General features: G+C 46.0%; 8 protein-coding genes and 1 non-coding gene; 4 read left to right on the top strand and 5 right to left on the bottom strand.

Moving 5' to 3' along the window:
- Positions 1 to 1,247: 1,247 nt before the first annotated feature.
- FFUJ_08816 (uncharacterized protein) lies at positions 1,248 to 1,583 on the bottom strand (the record flags this gene model as incomplete). The annotated part of the gene is made up of 1 exon (XM_023580440.1): positions 1,248 to 1,583. The coding sequence occupies one exon, from the start codon at positions 1,581 to 1,583 to the stop codon at positions 1,248 to 1,250; it is 336 nt and encodes a 111-aa protein (XP_023433215.1).
- A 1,036-nt stretch (positions 1,584 to 2,619) lies between these two features.
- On the bottom strand, positions 2,620 to 3,589 carry FFUJ_08817 (related to acetylxylan esterase; the record flags this gene model as incomplete). XM_023580438.1 has 2 exons in its annotated part: positions 2,620 to 3,123; positions 3,176 to 3,589. 2 exons carry the CDS (start codon positions 3,587 to 3,589, stop codon positions 2,620 to 2,622), a joined length of 918 nt encoding a protein of 305 aa, XP_023433214.1.
- A 948-nt stretch (positions 3,590 to 4,537) lies between these two features.
- On the bottom strand, positions 4,538 to 4,619 carry tRNA. The gene has a single exon. It is a non-coding gene (tRNA).
- Positions 4,620 to 5,417: 798 nt separating this feature from the next.
- FFUJ_08818 (related to integral membrane protein, Mpv17/PMP22 family) lies at positions 5,418 to 6,200 on the top strand (the record flags this gene model as incomplete). XM_023580437.1 has 3 exons in its annotated part: positions 5,418 to 5,513; positions 5,616 to 5,999; positions 6,045 to 6,200. The coding sequence occupies 3 exons, from the start codon at positions 5,418 to 5,420 to the stop codon at positions 6,198 to 6,200; spliced, it is 636 nt and encodes a 211-aa protein (XP_023433213.1).
- A 689-nt stretch (positions 6,201 to 6,889) lies between these two features.
- Positions 6,890 to 7,813, top strand: FFUJ_08819 (uncharacterized protein; the record flags this gene model as incomplete). Its single annotated transcript, XM_023580436.1, has 1 exon — positions 6,890 to 7,813. The coding sequence occupies one exon, from the start codon at positions 6,890 to 6,892 to the stop codon at positions 7,811 to 7,813; it is 924 nt and encodes a 307-aa protein (XP_023433212.1).
- Positions 7,814 to 9,126: 1,313 nt separating this feature from the next.
- Positions 9,127 to 9,596, bottom strand: FFUJ_08820 (uncharacterized protein; the record flags this gene model as incomplete). XM_023580435.1 has 2 exons in its annotated part: positions 9,127 to 9,214; positions 9,262 to 9,596. The coding sequence occupies 2 exons, from the start codon at positions 9,594 to 9,596 to the stop codon at positions 9,127 to 9,129; spliced, it is 423 nt and encodes a 140-aa protein (XP_023433211.1).
- Positions 9,597 to 12,814: 3,218 nt separating this feature from the next.
- FFUJ_08821 (related to fructosyl amino acid oxidase) lies at positions 12,815 to 14,265 on the top strand (the record flags this gene model as incomplete). XM_023580434.1 has 4 exons in its annotated part: positions 12,815 to 13,258; positions 13,309 to 13,624; positions 13,673 to 13,898; positions 13,947 to 14,265. The coding sequence occupies 4 exons, from the start codon at positions 12,815 to 12,817 to the stop codon at positions 14,263 to 14,265; spliced, it is 1,305 nt and encodes a 434-aa protein (XP_023433210.1).
- Positions 14,266 to 15,485: 1,220 nt separating this feature from the next.
- Positions 15,486 to 16,213, top strand: FFUJ_08822 (uncharacterized protein; the record flags this gene model as incomplete). XM_023580433.1 has 2 exons in its annotated part: positions 15,486 to 15,806; positions 15,863 to 16,213. 2 exons carry the CDS (start codon positions 15,486 to 15,488, stop codon positions 16,211 to 16,213), a joined length of 672 nt encoding a protein of 223 aa, XP_023433209.1.
- A 701-nt stretch (positions 16,214 to 16,914) lies between these two features.
- Positions 16,915 to 17,295, bottom strand: FFUJ_08823 (uncharacterized protein; the record flags this gene model as incomplete). The annotated part of the gene is made up of 1 exon (XM_023580432.1): positions 16,915 to 17,295. The coding sequence occupies one exon, from the start codon at positions 17,293 to 17,295 to the stop codon at positions 16,915 to 16,917; it is 381 nt and encodes a 126-aa protein (XP_023433208.1).
- Positions 17,296 to 18,424: the final 1,129 nt, after the last annotated feature.

Here is an 18,424-nt window from a genome sequence, read left to right as displayed (position 1 = left end):
TATTTGGGAATGGAGATCGGGGATCGGGGGGCCTTTTAAGGGCCGATGGTCCGGTTGACGACAGATCGTAAGACATATCCCATGGACGTTGCATCAGAGCAACAAACCAGACTCAGAATAATAATTGCAATGAAATCAGTTTATCTGCAAATCTAAGAAGTCTCAGTATAATGTGCATTAATTGAAGCGCGGCAAAATATATCCATAAACTCGTTGCACGGCCGAGTGTAAGTGGTCGGAGTTGAAGAAATGAAGATCCCGATGCTTCTTGCATCCGCCGTAGGTAGTGCTTACATCGAAGTTGAGTGTCCCTAATAATGATTTTTTATCTAATTTAGGCTCATAAATTCACCCAGAGCGTTTTATTTGAGACCCTGGTAAACCGGATCTTGATTGATCTGTCCAACATGATCCAGCATAGTCTAGATCATGGTCATTCAAGTATAAGTTCCAATGATGAGTACCTTGTAGAACATTCGGCCAATATCGTAGAAACAAGCCTCTAATTCGTATCTCGACCGGAGTTCCTGCCAGTAATTTATCTGTGATCTGCAGTGGGTAAGGTATGTCAGAACGGCCAAAACTTGAGCCGTCTTACAGTACCTAGTGAACTCATGCATCTCTCACAAAGTCCCAGCCTTTGAAGTGATTGGTGGTTGCTGTTGGGCATCAATCGCTCCTATTCTGCGTGAGTAAACAAAATAATGAGACAGAGTGGCTGCATCATGGCGAATGAAGATTGGTTAGTACTCACTACTCGGTGACTCACTGTCCGTCCCGAACGAACATCATTTGATATAGCATCAAGTCACAGTCATGATATCACATATTCAAGAGCAAAGAAACAAATTAGGGAAGGCAAATCAATTCCCAACTAACCTATCAGTACAAGACCTACTAACGCGAACAAAGCAAACTCGGATCCAAAAACTGTCCAAATATCCATCACTTACAGTGGAAAACCCGACTATCCTGGCAGATTAGGATAATCTCCAATTCCGCACTGAGATACCTAGTATCTTCCTCTTCCACCAACTCCCTACCTCTTCTTCCTCTTCGCCGGGAAACTCTGATTCCCCAGCCGGTGGTGTCATATAAACTCCTGGCTGTAGCGCACTACCGCCGGCTTTTTTGTGCTTTTCTGTTTTAATCCTTTTTTTGTGTTTTGTTAGTTTTGTAAGGGGATTGGGGGACAGCTAAACTGTTAGAATCCTGGATTCTACAAGTCCAGCCCGGGGAAGGGGAACTTACTTCTCCTTCTCAGCCTCATTCTCTTCATCGTCCTTCTGTTCATTCTCCTCAGCTTTCTTCTGCTCGTTCTCCTTCTCCTTCTTCTCGCTAGCCTTCTTGATCTCCTTCGCCTCGTCCTTCTCGTCATCTAGGTCCATTCCGAGGAAAGGGGCCACCTCCCACTGCATTCGGAGAGTGCTTCGGCGGTTGGCCCGCTTCTGCTTTCGAGACACCGCAGTCTCGGCGCTGCGATCGACTGGCTCGTTAGCAAAGTTGCCCATGGTGGCAGAGCTACGGCGACGAGAACCAGCAGACTCTTTGATCTCAGCGGTGTTGGTGTTCTGAGAAGACATCTTGATCGTAGGTAGTGTGTGGGTGATTTGTGAAGTGTGAAGAATGGTGATTATTGTGATAAGCGCGTTGGTAGAAGTGCGGTGATGCAGGTTGATGATTGAGAAGGATGAAGGCGAAGGGCCGACTGTATATATAGGTTATCAAGATGAGGCGAGTGCTACGAAGTGTTTATCGTTGTTCAGCTGAGGTGAAGCTGTTCCCAGTTTGATCTGATGTGCTGTATAATTCATCTCGTCCGGTCTGATGAACATATACAGAGTAGATAATGCCCAAACGCGATCATGTGAAATTTTTCGTGTGTCAGAATCATTTACGTCTGGTATCTGTGAACGAATACGTGAATCGATGATATGGAAACGAAAAGCGTAGAATTTTAGGTAAGAACTGTGCATTGTTCATCATGCAAACACAAACTTGGGCGGCCCGGAACCAGTGTAAACGGTGCCTGGTCCATTGGCATTCAGCGTTGCACTTACAAAGAATATCGGTCATTGGTCAATAAATAAGAACACTGCAATGATCTGCGATGAGAGGTGATGCAAGGAATCGACCGTTCACTCAAAATTGGCCCAAAGGGTCGAATGCCGCCCTCACCAACTTGTATGCCACTATATCGAACATCGTTCTGCGGGTTAGCGATGCCTCACGTATCTTCCAACCTTACCTCTGGGCCATAAACAACCCAGAAGAAAAAGATTAATATATCTTTAAACTCCTGGTTGACATAAAGAGGTAGTTACTAAGATTTGGTTGATTCCACGCAGCTCTTTTCACATCAAGCACTAACGGACATACCAGGAGCTAGCACTCACTCATGGCAGAGAAATGTACCTACTGTAATGCAAAAATTACATAGCATCGGGCCGCATCTTTGAAATGCTTCCATCAAATCCAAAACCGTGGAAGGCTTGTTTAATTCTGGGTATAAGTGATTGGCATAAAAGCCTTGTTCACGATATCATACTGACAGAGAAACTTAATCAAATGAACAATTAGAAATCTTATTACTGTTGGCCTACTACCATCCGGAATGTCCTAATCCCGAACAGGGTCAGGTCCTACAGGATCCTTGATCCAACCCTCAGGAATCTGATGAATATAATCATACCACCAGTGCCCTAGAATCTCATACCCCTTTTGCGTCGGATGAACGCAATCACTCAAAAGCGTATCATCAAAAGACCCAAAATCAGCAGCAAGTACATGAGACCCATTCGCTCTGAGCTCAGCTGCCAATTCAGCCATATGCTGACGATAAATCTTGATCCCCTCTCTCTGAAAATGATACCATTCGTTGTCGCAAACATTGGTGATCATGCCGATGATAATAGTAGCGTCAGGACATTTGGACATCATCTTTTCGACCAATGATCTTAGGCGGTTGGTGGTGTCTTGAGGAAGGTTTCCGTCTGTAGAAATGTGACGATTACTGTTCATGTCGTTTGTTCCGGCGTGGATAAGGATGAGGTTGGGACGTTGTTCGAGGGATGGATCGATGTGGTCGTTGATGTACTGGACTGTTTTTCCGGACCAGGCTGCCTATGAGTAAGTTAGATCAATGCTTCGATTTGTGGACTTTTGAGGAACTTACAAAGTGGCCATCTTTCATATCTCCCGTTGTCTTTTCAGTGCCAGCCCAAACGACCTCATTTCCTGAAACAATGTCAGTCAAATTCCACGAAGAAGATGGTGCCATCTTACTACTGAGATTCCTTCCTAGTCTCTTGCGGTATCCATTTCCATCCGTTCCTTTTCCAAAACCAACAGTGATAGAATCACCAACAGAAAGGATCCGAAGCTTGACACCGCCTTGAACAGCTTTGCCAGGTGGCGTGCCTTTGAAACTCAAGAAATCATTCTCTTCCTGAGTGTGAATATCTGTAATCTTCTTTGAATGTGGCCCTGCTTTAGGATTTGTGAAGCCTTTCCTGACTTCATAATGGATAACTCCAGCCAGAGCTGCGGCTGGGAGGAGCAGAAGGGAAAGATTCTGGAAGAAATGCATGTTGCCTGTGAGTATAAAATGGAGGAAATGGGATACCGACAGAGTTGGAAAAGATATAGATAGATATATACTGAGAATTTACCTGAGTTTTGTGGCAAGGGTGCCCTAAACATAACGGGGAACAAAAACCATCAGCAGAGTGTTAACTTTATAGAACCAAAGTCAATGCATTGCACCCGCACAAAGATATAAAGTTCTCACCGGGCTTCCTAAAAGATCACTGTGTGAGGCCATGAGGTGCTGTTTTATCTTAAGAGATGATCATTTCTCATAAATGTCCCTAAAACGAGGCAGTGTTAATGCCGTGTAAATCTGAGACGGCCGTTGAGGGACTGAAGTGAATTGCCCATGAAACCTTATGCTGTTTATAGTCTACCCGCCGCAGCTCATTGGCTATGATTTTCAGAGCAAAGTTTGGAGCCATCTTGCTGTAGCGTGCAGGTAATTGTGAAACCTACGAGTCAGACTTTCATTGTTAATAGGCCGGAGACCGTGGACGTCCGCATGTAGGATTCCGCTTATACGACACCACGCCATTCTTCCGAACATAGTGTCCAACGGTGTACATCAGCTTAGCATGTTGGCCACAATGCAGTCATACGAAACATCAGATACGAGGCCGGCTCTTGGACCGGTTTGCACTTATGGCCGAGGCCAGTAAAGTCATTTTTGTTATACCGGTAAATCCGTTTAAATTTATATATACCGATGCTCAATATTATACAAGTTTCTGTCATAGCAGCTCCTAATGAATCAAAGTGGAGACTCGAAGCTGATTTATACATAGAAGGAAGTCGCGCCTTCTGTGTTGTTACCTGGCTCTAACCTGTACATTCACAACTCCACGATGGCTTCACTCGATTGTACAGATGCCTCAACCTTCAAATCTTGACCAAATCAAAAAGAAAAAACATTAAAAGAATCATCTCGTCTCAACCGTCGGTTTCAATGCGTAATCTGGGAATCGAACCCAGGGCTCCCCGACGCTGCTCGAATGGCAACGGAGAATTTTACCACTAAACCAATTACGCTGATAGAGGCAGTTGAGAACCCAATTGGATGAGCTGTGATCGTGGGAATGAAAATGAAGATTATACGGGTCTCTCCCTAGTCTATCCAGATTAGGAAGTACAGACTAGTTAACGTTGGAACGGCCATCGTCTCTTGAAGACAATGCTCCCCCAAAGTGTACAAACCATTTCACGACCAATTTCGTTCTAGTTTTTATTCCAGGTTCCGATGTCCTCATGGCATTTGCCGTTTCAAAGTCTGAAATTTGGTAGGGGCTTGGCAGCTGAAAGATGAGGATTGAAGAGTTGCCTGGGCGAATATCTTGCTTTTGCTAATCTATTTACTTTTATCTGATCCAGCTGGAGATTATCAACCAAAGTACCCAATGACTGGTCTGAAAGAGTGTAGTCAATATCTTACAAGGTCGTCAATGAATAGTTTTGCAATATTTCAAGCTCCGCTTTAATATTGTGCAGGTCTAACTTGGTAGAGAATTGACAACTCGCTTCCGCCTTATTATCCGCGCCAAACTCACAAATATCAATGCCAATCCAATTGATATCTCATCTTGACTTTGGCTGTTAGTGTCTCAAAGCCCGGCACTTGATACGAGGAAGAAAAAGGGGTTGCATTTCGCGGATCTTACTTATCCCGAGCTCCAACGCCCGCACGTGAGACGAGGCTCTCCACCTCATCTCAAGATTCTCATCAATCTGAAGCTGACATGAAAGATCAACATCAAGAATTTACACGCAATTGATTCCCTGCGTCTTGATACTTACTAATTAAGTCATTCTTTTCTCATTTCTTCGCCAAAATGCCGTCTCCGATCGTTGCCGCTACACTCCAGGCTGCGGGCCTGTCGACCGTCTCTAATATCCTTGCCCAGATCATTGAGGCTCGTCAACAGAGTGTGAGTTTGGCAAAATTAGCAGCCTTCATGTCACCTTTCTGAATCGAGAATCTCGAACTTTGAATGAGTGCTATCATAAAGTCCACTGGCTAATTTCCGCAGCGTCCGGTCTCCCTAGACATCGTCCAGCTTCTGCGCTTTGTCTCCCTCACATTGATGACCGCTCCCCCAAACTATCACTGGCAAGGGTATCTGGAGCGAACATTTCCCGCCTATCCTGCTGCTAGAGGACCCCAGCTTGGGCGTTTGAATGATCTTGAGATGCAGCCTACCGAAGATGCACCCGAGCTCAAAGAGGGCTACGAGGAGCGCATGGCGCAGATCAACAAGGATAGAGAGCCTCAGTTTAGCATGCGCAACACTTTTACCAAGTGGTTCGTCGATTGTATCAGTGCGGGAGCTATCATGAACACGATTGCGTTTTTGATCATCATGGGTTTGCTCAAAGGTCAAGGCGGCTCTCAAATCTGGAGCAACATCAAGACAGTGAGTGACTAATCTCTATCAGCGGAATACTCTAATATCTTGTAGGAAACTATTCCCATCATTGTGGCTGGCTACAAGATTTGGCCTATTGCATCCATCATCAGCTTCACTTTCATTCCTGTTCAACGACGAATCGTGTTTTTGAGCTTCATTGGTCTTTTATGGGGAATCTACATGAGTCTAGTGGCTTCACGAGTATAGATAGTTTGCAATGTTCTATCAACTTTCGTTGTTTAGTGCTAAGCGAAGGCCAAGATTGGCAGGCTTTGTATTTTTCATGTGCCATAAGGGAAACTCTCTAGTGGTTGAATTTGTTTGGTAAAGATCGCCTAGCCTACAGCCAATTATTCTGTTACAGCGCTAAATCGGAATAAATCTTAATACCATGAAAATAAGAAGAGTACGTTGAGCTGTCTCCCAGGAAGGACGATTGATTCAACAGAATGCGTGGGAATTCGACACCTACCAGCCAGATTGGATTCGTTTGATTTTGCGTTCGAAAATAGCCAAAAGTGCACCTGAAGCAGATCAGTCGTTTAAGTCCTATTAGTTGCAATGATTCGTTGAACGTATCAATACAGACTATTGTTGGTTATTGTTCGTCTCTTTGCTACATGTTCAGTCCCCCAAGGGGCTCTTAATCAGTGTTCCGAAAACAACTATCAGCAAACACTGAACGACCGTCTCAAACGACAACGATCAACAATTTCCCCCTCTATATAAATCTCTTGTATTCCTTTCTGGCCAGGTAGATTTCTCATCCCTCAACCAACTATCTCAACCACCTCAAACTCACCCCATTTACCCAAACACAACAATCAACACAATCATACAAATCCCACCCTTGAACACACAATTCCACTCCAATACTCCCAATCACAACCGCAAACATGCCTGATTTTCGCCCCCTCTTCTTCATCGCCAAGGTCTTGACCTGCTGTTGCTGCTGCAGTCGTCGCAAGCCTGAGAATGCTCGAGGGTCCAATCGACCCTACGGCACCGGACATGACCAGCGAATAGGGAGCAGTAGTGAGGACGTTTCTGACTACTCTGAATGTTCCGTGCCCCCGGCATATCCAGGTGGTCCTATGAACCTCATTCATCCTGATGAATTTGAGCACCCTGACGTGTTGGACGAAGTGCATGGACGAGATGACTTTGGTTTTGACCTACAAAAATCCAGATCTCTTGTGCCGTGCCCTCCTACGCCTCGTCCATCATCGCCTGCCATTTCTGAGCCTGCTCCTACTAGGCCTAGTACTGCTAAACCCGATACTATGAGGTCTAGTACCGCGGAGTCTACTACCACCAAGACTATTTCAGACGAACCTGTTGCTGGTCCATCTGTCATAGCTGAGACTACTACGACGGACCCCGTCACCGAAAAGCCTCTTACTGATAAGCCTGGTACTCCCAAACCTGTTGTCGTTGAGCCAATCACAGATGAGCCAGCTCTTGATAAATTTGTCATAACTGAGCCTGAAGCTACTGGGCTCAGTACCAAAAAGCCTGCAGCAGATGAAACTAGTGCTAGTAAGTCTACTGGCCCAGAACCTATCACAGATGAGCTCGATGCAACCAAATCTGTTACTAACGGGCCTGAGCTTGAAGCTGAACCTGTTGGGGCCGGAACTGCAGAGACCAAGACCAATCGACCCAACTTTGTTAATGTCGACCTTGCGGAAGCTGGTCTTCCAAAGTCTGATGTCGAGGCCAGTAAGGTAAACGATGGTACCACTGAGGCCAGCTCTGACGCAGTTGGTCTTACAGAGAACAAGGACGAGGATAAGGGCAAGGACAAGGTCTCGGAGTAAGGCAGGAGTTGGAAAGGATCCGGCTTTGGTTTCGTTCGGAGTTCGGAGTTGGCTTGGTAGAGGACTTGATGGTGATCAGAGTGATGATGGAACTAAACTTACTTGGCAAGACAGGGAATTTGCTTATTTGCTCTGGGTCTCCTTCCATCATTTTTTGAATATATGAACTAAACCAAAAATTCCCCTCAATATCATTTGTGGCATTGAGTCTCATCACTGTTTTCAACATCGTGCTATGCAAATATCTGCTCGGTGAATGAGCTAAAGTCAGCCTTCTACCAATGATAATTTGTAATGCTACCTTGAGTTAATCTGAAATTAGTAATGTATTTTAGACCTTCTACTATAGGAAGGACACACAATGACCCAAGTCATGAGCAGCGGCCAAGTTGGTCGGGCAAATTAGCTGATAGGCGAATGCAGTGGTTGAAAACGTCGCGTTCATTTTCAAAGCCCCAAGAAACATTTTCCATGGTTCATGCTGCAGATTTTTATGCGGGGTTTAATCTGACCAAGGACCGGGTTATCAGACTGCTCGATCAGGGCATAAGGCAGCAAGCAAAGGCTGAAGTGTCAGAGCCAGTGCCAATACCAGGTTTGTGCATAATGCATTAGAGGCTGCAAGACCCTGCAGCGGGTATCCATGGGTGGTGGCCTCAAAGTGTATTTCAGGCCCCCTTCCAATCCAAATGCCGAAAGGTTGGGTAATACAAACATAAATAAATGTGACACGCCAAAATGGAGTGATAAGGCTGAGCTGAGTTGAGCTGAGCAGAGATATCATATTTGTTTCTTTGTTACAGAACTGGCGGATGACGAATAATGAAAACATTCTTACACACTGCTACGCCTCATCTCACAAGGTCATGAGTCATGATATGCCTCTCTTCCAAGCTTTGAGTCAGGAGGCTCACCGACAGAAAGCATGCCACGAATTTGTTGGTTGGATGAAGTCCATGAATCCGTTGGCAGTTTCATATATTATGGATATATTCAAGCCACTTGATCCACAGAGCAAATTTTCATGCATCCTTTAGTTGAGCATTGTCCATGTCGAGATAACGACTGTATCCAGATATGGAAGCCAAGACACTTCACTATTACAGACATCACAGTAGTAGAGGTCGTGTCAGGAGGTACACAGTAAGAGGATGTTCGTGGAGGAGAGAAAATAGAATATGCAATTTTAGTGAGCAAGTGATGAATGAAATAACGCAGTAATCTTTCAACCAAAATGCGGATATCATCCCAGAAACGCCTATGAAATAACCCAGTGAACCCATCCCAAGAACCTCTATTCGAAAATTGATATGTCATGGTGATTTCCCCGGAGACGGCGCATCATTCTGCCAAACTTGATGCACATCTCGTGAGAATTGCGCTGTTAAATCGCGGATTTTGCTATTGATTTGTCAGTCACGTCATAGACCTCAGTCGTGCTGACATACGAGAGCTTTGTGAGATCGACATCCATAGAGACGACAGTAGAAAGATCGGAAAGATGATTGTTGACCATGGCTTGTTCATGCGCATCAACCACTGCTTGCTGAACCTGCCGGCTTTCCACCAGAGCATCTGTCATCTGTGCCCATGCCTGCGCAGCCTGGATGAGATAATCGCCAATATCGGTGACGATGGTACTGTGCTTCTGGTCGGATGCGGGTGTTTGCTTGGCCATAGTCCTCGATGTAACCTGGAGATGTTGAACGAGAGCGAGTAACTGCTGGGTAGACTGGGCGTCGTATTGAGGGTGTACAACGGCAGCTCTGTTTGGAGTATTCATTGGATTGAGTAACGATCAAAGAACTAGACGAAGTGGTCGTGTAAGATATAAAAATACAGTGACAGTGAAAGTGACAGGCGAGGTGTGATGAAAGTGCAAAGTGAGAGTGTTTTACGCGAGGCTCGAGTATAAGACACGGGCACAAACGGAAATATACATGGACGGGGGGGAGGGGAGCGAAATATGATATGATCCGAGCTGAAAATTGTCTCTGAAATGGAATGTGAAATTCTGAAAGGGCGAAACGCCCCCCCAAAAAAAAGTGTGTGAGCAGAGCCAGCCAGCCTTTGTGCTGCCTGCGTTGGGTGCGTGGGTGCGTCTCAGCGGGTGGAGCCACACAAAAGGGGAAAATACGGCGCAGCACAAAAGAAGCAAGTAAATGATGAGATGATGCGAGGGAAGAGACAACAAGGCCAACACCACAACAGACTCTTGTTTTATTTAGCGCTCTCTACGGAGCTCAGCGTAAAGTTAGAATCAGAGTAGAGAACAGAGCCCACTAAAGTTTACTTATTTAGAGGGAGTGCTAGTTCTTCTAGAAGCGCTTTTGGGGGGAGGGACCATGTTAGCGATCCATGAATGAGATGGTGTTGTCTCTTTTCTCTTCTCTCAGTGGCGGGATCGGCAGTGGTTCCGGGGGGTGTGAAGTCAACCGTGAAGGATGAGAAACAGGCCAGCCCAGGTCTAGCCCACCTGCACCCTCTCTAGCCTCTGTGGAAAAAGGAAATAAGCCGGGACTTGAAAGTGGCATTTTGACTCGTCTGAGACATCGCCAAGAGAAAGCGGACAGTGAGAGAGAGGGTAGGAAAAACTGACATGTTTAATCTGGCATTGCATGTTGACAATGACATCAGTGAGCGATTGTTCAATCCCGAGTATTCGGAGCTACCTATTGGCCCCTCTTCCCCGCGATAGAGCCATCGGCCTAGTCTGTAATGGATCTGTAGATATCGCCAAGATAGTTGACCGAGGAGAGAAGAGTGGAAATCCAGTCAGTAATACGCGCAGTGAAACTCTTCCCCCCATCTTGTCTCTTCCCGCATCGGCCAAGTCCGAAACAAAAAGAATGGCTAGGAGAAAAAAAATGATCTGACAGATATGTTTTACCGGCAGAGGTATCCGGGCTACGGGAAAGTCAAGTCACGTTTGGGGTTACACAAAGGAAAGCAAATTAAAATATGCGGTGAACAAAGGGAGAGGGCGGGATAAAAAAGAGAGACATTGGCGCTAATGCACCCGAAACAATGGTTCGGTATCCAATGAGAGAGGGGAAAATACGCCGAATGGACAGGCTTGGGTCCCTGTGCATCCACACCTACAGAGGTACAGAAAAAGTAAAGAGATAACAGTGACAGGACAGGGAGGGCGATACGAGAAGAAATGGAATCGTTGTCGAAGGTTGATTTCTGATGAATGCTTCTCGGGAGAAGCAAATTAATTGCATGTCGTGCAGATCCTAACGTTAGTTTACGGTTTCAGGATGCTTTTGGTGTAGGTAGCATGTAGCCCGTAGGGCATGTCAGTGCTTGACTTCAGGGGTGTTGTCTCCCTGTTTTGTCCTCCGCGAACCACTATCATTAGGCATCACAATTAATAGTTATCTCAATCACTTCCATCATCTGTCACCGAATAGAAAACGGGATATCACCTATAAAATGTGATTTCACGAATCATGTCTTAAACCGTCAGCACACTTTCCGCCAAGTTTCAAGAGTCATTCCATCCTCCCAAGCAAGGGTTCTCTCCCAAGATACGACCCTATCCAGCATACAAAACGTCAATCTTGCTTAGGGATCAACAAACACCCACACGATTTCGGCACATAACAAAACAACCTTGCTCTGGGCCTTGGGGTCGTACAGACCGTGTTTCCACTCCGGTGAGATGTAAGGGCGGGACCCGTGATAGCCTACCCTTGCAAAAGAAAAAAGTCGTATCAGATTTTCTGACGCATGCTACGATAATCCACGGTTAAACATGCTTTTTGCTACGTCATCTTGTACCTGGTGACTCCCGGTTGCCACGTTGTTTTGAGGGGGGAGTCTGGAACGCGGCTGTTGGGAATAGGACAGGTCACTTTTCTTTTTGGGAGGGGAGGGGAGGGGGAGGCTGAAGAGACAACAAGTGACAGCGGATGTTTAGTCCCGGTTCTGACAGCTTGGGCGGTTAGACATCGGTTTGCCAAGCGGTGCCTACATTAGGTCATCTCAGACTGTTTGTAAGCAATCCCATCTCGTGTTTGTAGTTACACGGTCACGGTCACAGTCGCAGTCGCAGTCGCAGTTGTCCAACGACTTGAGCATAAGCAGATGTTTTCTTCAGCAACTTCTCTTTGTTGTCTATGAACCTTGATTTCTTTCCTTTGGTCTTGTGAGCAAACCCTCCCCAAATGACGAAAGAAGTTGGCTGCAAGAAAAGACCCTGCATCTCAAATTTGCCACGAGATCTGACCGAATGTGATATCTTTTCATCTGATATCGCGCAACATAGGAAACATCATGACAATCAGCCAATCAGCCAATCATAGACTGTCCCCTCCACTCTCTTGTCCCCAGAAAAGAGATGACATCTACTCAATCTCAACAACCGAGACAATCGCCAACCATTTACCGCATCATCTTGCCCCCCCCCCCTGGTCAAGACCACTAAACTCATAAAGTATTCCTTACGAATCATACACAACATTACCAAAGACACTTCCATCATCGCAACCCTCCACTCCTTGCAAATTAAACTAATGCGTGTAAGTTAGTGTCACTTCGGCCACTAATGCAGCCTGTGCCGGAGATCCATGTCGGTGGGGTTCTTCTTTTTCGAGCAACACCCTACCCGCGAGGTACGTCAAAGAGATGATCGTTCTGGACCTCGGCGTCTAGCGCTCGATGGTCCGATGACCTAATAATTGGCTGTACGCTAAGGCTGAGAGTACAGGTACCTACATAATGTTATCTCTCGGAGGGGGCGTTTGGAGATACCGCAAACTTTATTGTTTGCGGGGGAGTGCGGAGGAATGAGAAAACAAGACCAGAGACTTTTTTCCCTTACTTAGGCTATCAGACGGGATTGATAGGGAATCATGGAAACTCGCTAAAGGTCAAGCAAATCATCGCAGCCTCGCAGCTCAAGGCTATAAATATTCAGCTGTGTCTCGTAGAAGACAACTAAAAAGACATCATCAACTAGAATCTCACATCATCTATTCTCCAAGTTGTCTCACCATGAGTAGTAAACCATCTGTTCTCATCATCGGCGGAGGTGTCTTTGGAACCTCCACCGCATACCATCTCATCCAACGCGGCTACACCACCGTCACAGTGGTCGATCGTTTCGAGGCCCCGTCTCGCGACTCAGCCGGCACTGACCTGAACAAGGTTATCCGTGCAGACTATCCCAACCCGTACTACGCCCAGCTCGGCCTCGAGACCCTTGGCGTGTGGAAAGATCCAGACTCTCTCTTCAAGGGTCTGTATCGCGAGTCGGGATGGATCATGGGGGGTCATGAGGAGACGAATCAGTGGTTGGAGAACGCTAAGGATTTGGCCGAGAGGAAGGGGAGGCAGGGAGTGGAGTATCTGGATGTTGAGAGGATCAGAGAGAAGTGGCCTGCTCTGACTGGGGAGTTTCCGGGCTGGACTAATCTGTACAGTCCTCAGGCTGGTTGGGTATCATCAGCGCTCCATATCTATCGATTCTCGTCACTGACTTGCTCTAGGTCCCCTCAGGCCAAGCCCTTCTCCGCATGGCCAAAGCTGCAGAGAAGAATGGCGCAAAGTACATCACCGGCCATGCAGGCCAGATCAAGGAGCTCCTATACGAGGATGGAACCTGCAAGGGTGCCGTTGCCGCTAACGGGGAGATTCATCGCGCCGATAAGGTCATTGTTGCAACTGGAGCAGGTCTCCCGGCTCTTGTCGAGGGAGCGAGAACTGATGTCAGAGCGGAGACTTCGGTAATCTGTGTGATGAAGCTGGAGCCACACGAGATTGAAAAGTACAAGGACATTCCCATCATTGACGACTTTGAGCAGGGTATGTGACACTGAAACTTGCAATGATTGGAGTGCTGATGGTGGATAGGCATCATCTTTCCTCCTGATGAGAATGGCCTCATTAAGCTATGCAGTGTTCGGCTTGTGACCAACTATTTCAACCATGTGCACTCTGGCGCCTCAGTCTTGCATTCAGTGGGGGACTATCCTTTCGATGGATGCCCCAAGGAGCTCGAACTCGAGATTCGAAAGTTTGTTCGAGAAATGATCCCTGAGCTCGCAGATCGACCCTTTGTCCACACCCGTCAATGCTGGTAAGCAATCCTCCTTATCAAGCCACTTATACCTAACACCTCTACCAGGGACGGCATGGCCTCAGACCTCAACTTCCGCATCTGCCCTTATCCTGACACAAAGAACCTCTACATAGCAACAGCCGGTTCAAACCACGGCTTCAAGTTTCTCCCAATCATTGGAAAGTACGTAGTCGACCTCCTAGAGGATTCTCTTGATTCGGGCCTCAAGAATCTTTGGAGCTGGAAATTCGGAAAGAAGCCCGATGATTTCCAAGATCCTCATCCCTTTCCCCGCAGAGACTTGAACGAGTTGACGGGCTGGAAGGGGAGAAACGCTCCAGCGGAGGGAAAGCTGCCTTGGACGTGGAGCCGTAGTCGTCTCTAGGGGGGTGTAGATGTAGTGGATATTTTAGTTTACTCACATCTCACGACTGGAAATCTTTTATCAAAACAGATCCGCCAATGTAGGCCTAGACAGGGAATAGAAATCATCACATGACAATGCACTAGCTACTTAGTTAGTCAGTTAGTGAGGGAGATCCGCTCGTATGGATCTGCGTGGGAACGCTAAAGTCTGAACTATCTTGAGATTTAGCGTTGTTTTCTCTGGCGGCTCTGTTTTCTCACTTCATCTTATCCGTGGCGATGTTTGAGTTATTAATTGAAGGACTGGAAGTTTATTTCCCGTTTTAGACGGACGAGATGCAGTCCAATGCCGTGAATGCCCGCCCGTCGGTATCACTGCGGCGTCAGAGTTGGGCCTTTCAGTAGTTGAGTACCTATAGGGTACTAATCTTGACCCATTGGTCATTTGCTAGTCATGGAGTTGTTTTTCGTATAAAGCCGCAAATAGTCTCAGTTTTGCTTTTTATTCCTCTGAGTAAACACCGATTTGTTTATTAATTATATCATTGTTTAGTGGCTCTGCTGTGAAACTCCAAGATTTCCTAGTGGAGTATCACACATGTGACTCGTCATTATCCAGCATCTCGGTACTTATCACACCGCACTAAGCAAACATGGGCAAATTCCAGGGTCGCAAGCTCGTGGCCTGCACGGCATGCCATTCTCAAAAGTTAAAATGCAGTGGAGGTGCGTATTTCAATTAGTCCATTCAAGGCTATCGTTGATCGTATGTAGATATTCCATGTCACCGGTGCATTCAACGAAATAGAGAATGTGTATATCCGAAGAAAGACAAATTCATCACGGTGCCAGAGAGTTATCTTCGTGATGTCGAGGAAAAAGCCAATATCAATAGTCAGTTCAGCTTTTTGACTGGAACAGACGATTCAACGACACTCTTCGATGCAAGCCAACTGTCTCCTACGAGTGACACCAGCCACTTAAAGGATCTATGTCCAGCAGAAGTCTTTATACAGAAGTTGACAAACATTTCTGCCTTACTACACCCATACATACAGACTGAATCATGTCAGCAGCTACAAGTGGGTGAAGCCGGTGAATTAGTTCCTTTTCGTCTGAAATCCGAGGCTGGAGGTGAGTGGAACAGATGAAAACTCACCAAAACAGAAAATAGACTGATTCAGATCCTCTTTCTTAGGGTCTCAGATGTTAGTAAAGCTTCCGTCAGAAAAGCAAGCTATGCATCTTCTACGTATCTTCGAAGCAGCAAACGGTGAATATCATTGGTTTCTCCGTCAACGATTTAGAGATCGGATACGGCAGACATACTCCCAGCCTACAAGTCACGTCGACGACAGAAATTGGTTCTGCCAACTGTCCCTTGTTTTGGCCCTGGGGCAAGCTCTGGAGGAGGAACCAAAACAAGAGTCCGAAGAGACTAATGACCCATGGGATTTCAATCAACCTTCAGATCCATTAGATCTTTTTGGACAAGCTGTGTCTTTATTAACTATCTCCGAGACTTTAACATCGGGGGACCTTGAAACACTAAATCTCATGGTAAGCTAAAGCTTCTGTTCCAGAGGAGACATGAGAAGTAGCTGACCGCTGCATAGGCTTATTACTGCCATTTTACAAATCGCCCAAAGTCAGCTATTATCTACGTCAGCCAGAGCATAGCGCTAGCGAGGCTACTTCAACTTGACGACCCAGAAACATACAAACCCAGGATTTCGGACCGGCAAGACAGTGAAAGCCAACAAATCACCAAAGAGCACATGCTTCGTCTATGGTGGACGATAGTCTGTCTGGATAAGACACTTGCTTCAGAACTTGACTTGACGCCAGTGTACTTGAGCCCATCTCTGGAGTTGCCGTTGCCGTCTTCAGAAGGTTTATCATCGAAGGACGAGGAGGAGTTCTTCGATTTGGAGCTATTGCTGGTAGAGATTCAATCTCAAAGCTAGAAGCTGTTGCAAAGTTGTTCTCTTTCTCAAGTACATGGTTATGGAGTCACGGTATTGAAATACAGTGGTGGAGTTTCTAGGGGACAGTCATCTAAGTGCAACCAAGAGGTTTTGTGCTTTCTCCCAACAGTTGATATCATGGAAGGCCTTGAGAATGATTAAATGGTCAAGCCTCTGTGGTCTATTGAAGTCGTAAGTAGTGGTCTCATGAAGATATTCTGGTGAGGAATAAACTTTCTTTACAATAGTATACTGGAATCGAATCTAGATACCTATAGCCTTCCGACTGGAAATAGTTCTTATTGTGAGATACAATTTTATCAAAGATCAGTCACTATAAAGGGCCCCCAAAGTTGATATGAAACAGCTATTAGCAACTGAATTGCTCAGCCTCAAGGAACAAACATGGACGAGTTTATGGATTGAATTATCTGACTCAGCTAAGCAGAAGTGCTTGGGCTATAGACAAATCATGAAGTGCCAGATACCAAAAGTTTTATTTCAAAGAGCAATATAACCAAAGCGTCCTTGACAGTTCCAACCCTAGTTTACTCCTTTCAAGCTCTGTTAACAAGATGAGGCGGGAAAAGACATATCATCTCCATCCGAGACGTGGATTGCTTCTTCAAGGATCGATGGAATATGAGATTCCAGGCCAGAAGTCCGCCACCATCTACTGCTAACCATGCACCAACAATCTTTCACTCTGAATACAGCAAGCCACCAATAAAAGCAACAAAAACGGGAATATATCCCCAATGAAACCACTCATTCCCCCCAATAAGCGACTTGCTCACGAACCCATCAGTCGCCAGCATGAAAAGGGCCCCAAGCAATCCCATCCCCATGAGCTTCTTGTCTCCGGTCAAGGCGTTGTTGATGAAGAGGTAAGAGATGACGATATTGCGTGCGCCTTGTAGACGTGCGAGGGATAGGCAGGTCTTTCGGCTCTGAGGATCGGCCGGAATGGGGAATTTGACGATCTTGAGGGTGGCTTCTGGTCGGAACATTGAGTTGATGCCGATGAGGCCGGGGATGGCGGAGATGACGATGGCACCGCGGTACAAGAAAGTGTCCCACATGATGAAGATTTCTGGGGTTTGTGATGTTGTAGGAGGGAAGATGAGGTTGAGGAACACGTAAGATTTGATATGAATGTCAGAACCCTATATCACTCCATGACGTGCGGACATAAGCACTATCCCCGTCACGGTGTATTGACTGTATCTCCGATACATGTTATGGTAAGCTGCGCTGCTATTTGGAACTGTTATATAAACTCAGGGGCAATTATTTCTGATGTTAATCATTTGTAGAAACCAATGGTTCAACACGCGTTGGACAACCGTTGTTGGGCCTTTCAGTGTGTGCTATGAAAGTTGTTCATATTTGACTATATTATGCAAGACGAGTAGAACAAGTCAAGAATTGATTAATTGTCACATTATATTCATTCGGACACTTATATATTGAAGATGAACTACGGTAGATCAGTTATGGTGAGTGAATTATCAATATAGATATGTAAATCATTGACCATCATGCTATGCTTCAGAAAGCTCCCTCAAAGTCCACTGTACAACAATGCCGCGAATTTTAGACGGAATAAACCATAGTAACAGACCTTTCTTATGAGCCATGAGACGGCTGGAGTGCTCCATGCAAGTTGGTTTGAGTAGAATATTCCATCAACTTACAGGCCCAGACGCTTCCATCCTTGGACCTGTAGACATGACAACTATACACTCAGTTGATCTTACTGGCTGATCATCATTCTAGCTCAAGCTAAGAATAAATTACCCTTTGTGGAGGACCGGGCAGCTTGTATGGAGGTCTACTACTGATTGGTGTCAATATCTGATCAAGGGATGGATGTCAATGGCTAACCAACACTTGCCCAAGCCCAGTCACAAGGTCAGACTAACACCAAAACATTTTCCGCTATGGAATTATAGGATATACAATGCGGAATTATACAAGTGACCTGGACATGTATATCCAGTGCAGGTGTCGGAGTGTTTGCCCATCTACAGAAGCATACAAAGCCATCATCTGACCAACATCAATATCAACAACACCACGATAAGAAGCCCAACCCCACCCACCACAGCCGTAAAGCATTTCCCCATCCGTGCCATAGATACGTCCCCTATCTCGGGGCTATCTACGTCACCCTCTCTCGCGATAACGCTACTGTACCCCGCGTTTTGA

This window comes from Fusarium fujikuroi, chromosome FFUJ_chr07, assembly GCF_900079805.1.
Source record: "Fusarium fujikuroi IMI 58289 draft genome, chromosome FFUJ_chr07".
Classification (NCBI taxonomy): Eukaryota; Fungi; Ascomycota; class Sordariomycetes; order Hypocreales; family Nectriaceae; genus Fusarium; species Fusarium fujikuroi.
Note: the sequence above shows the minus strand (reverse complement) of the source record. Positions and strands in the feature narration are given on the sequence as shown.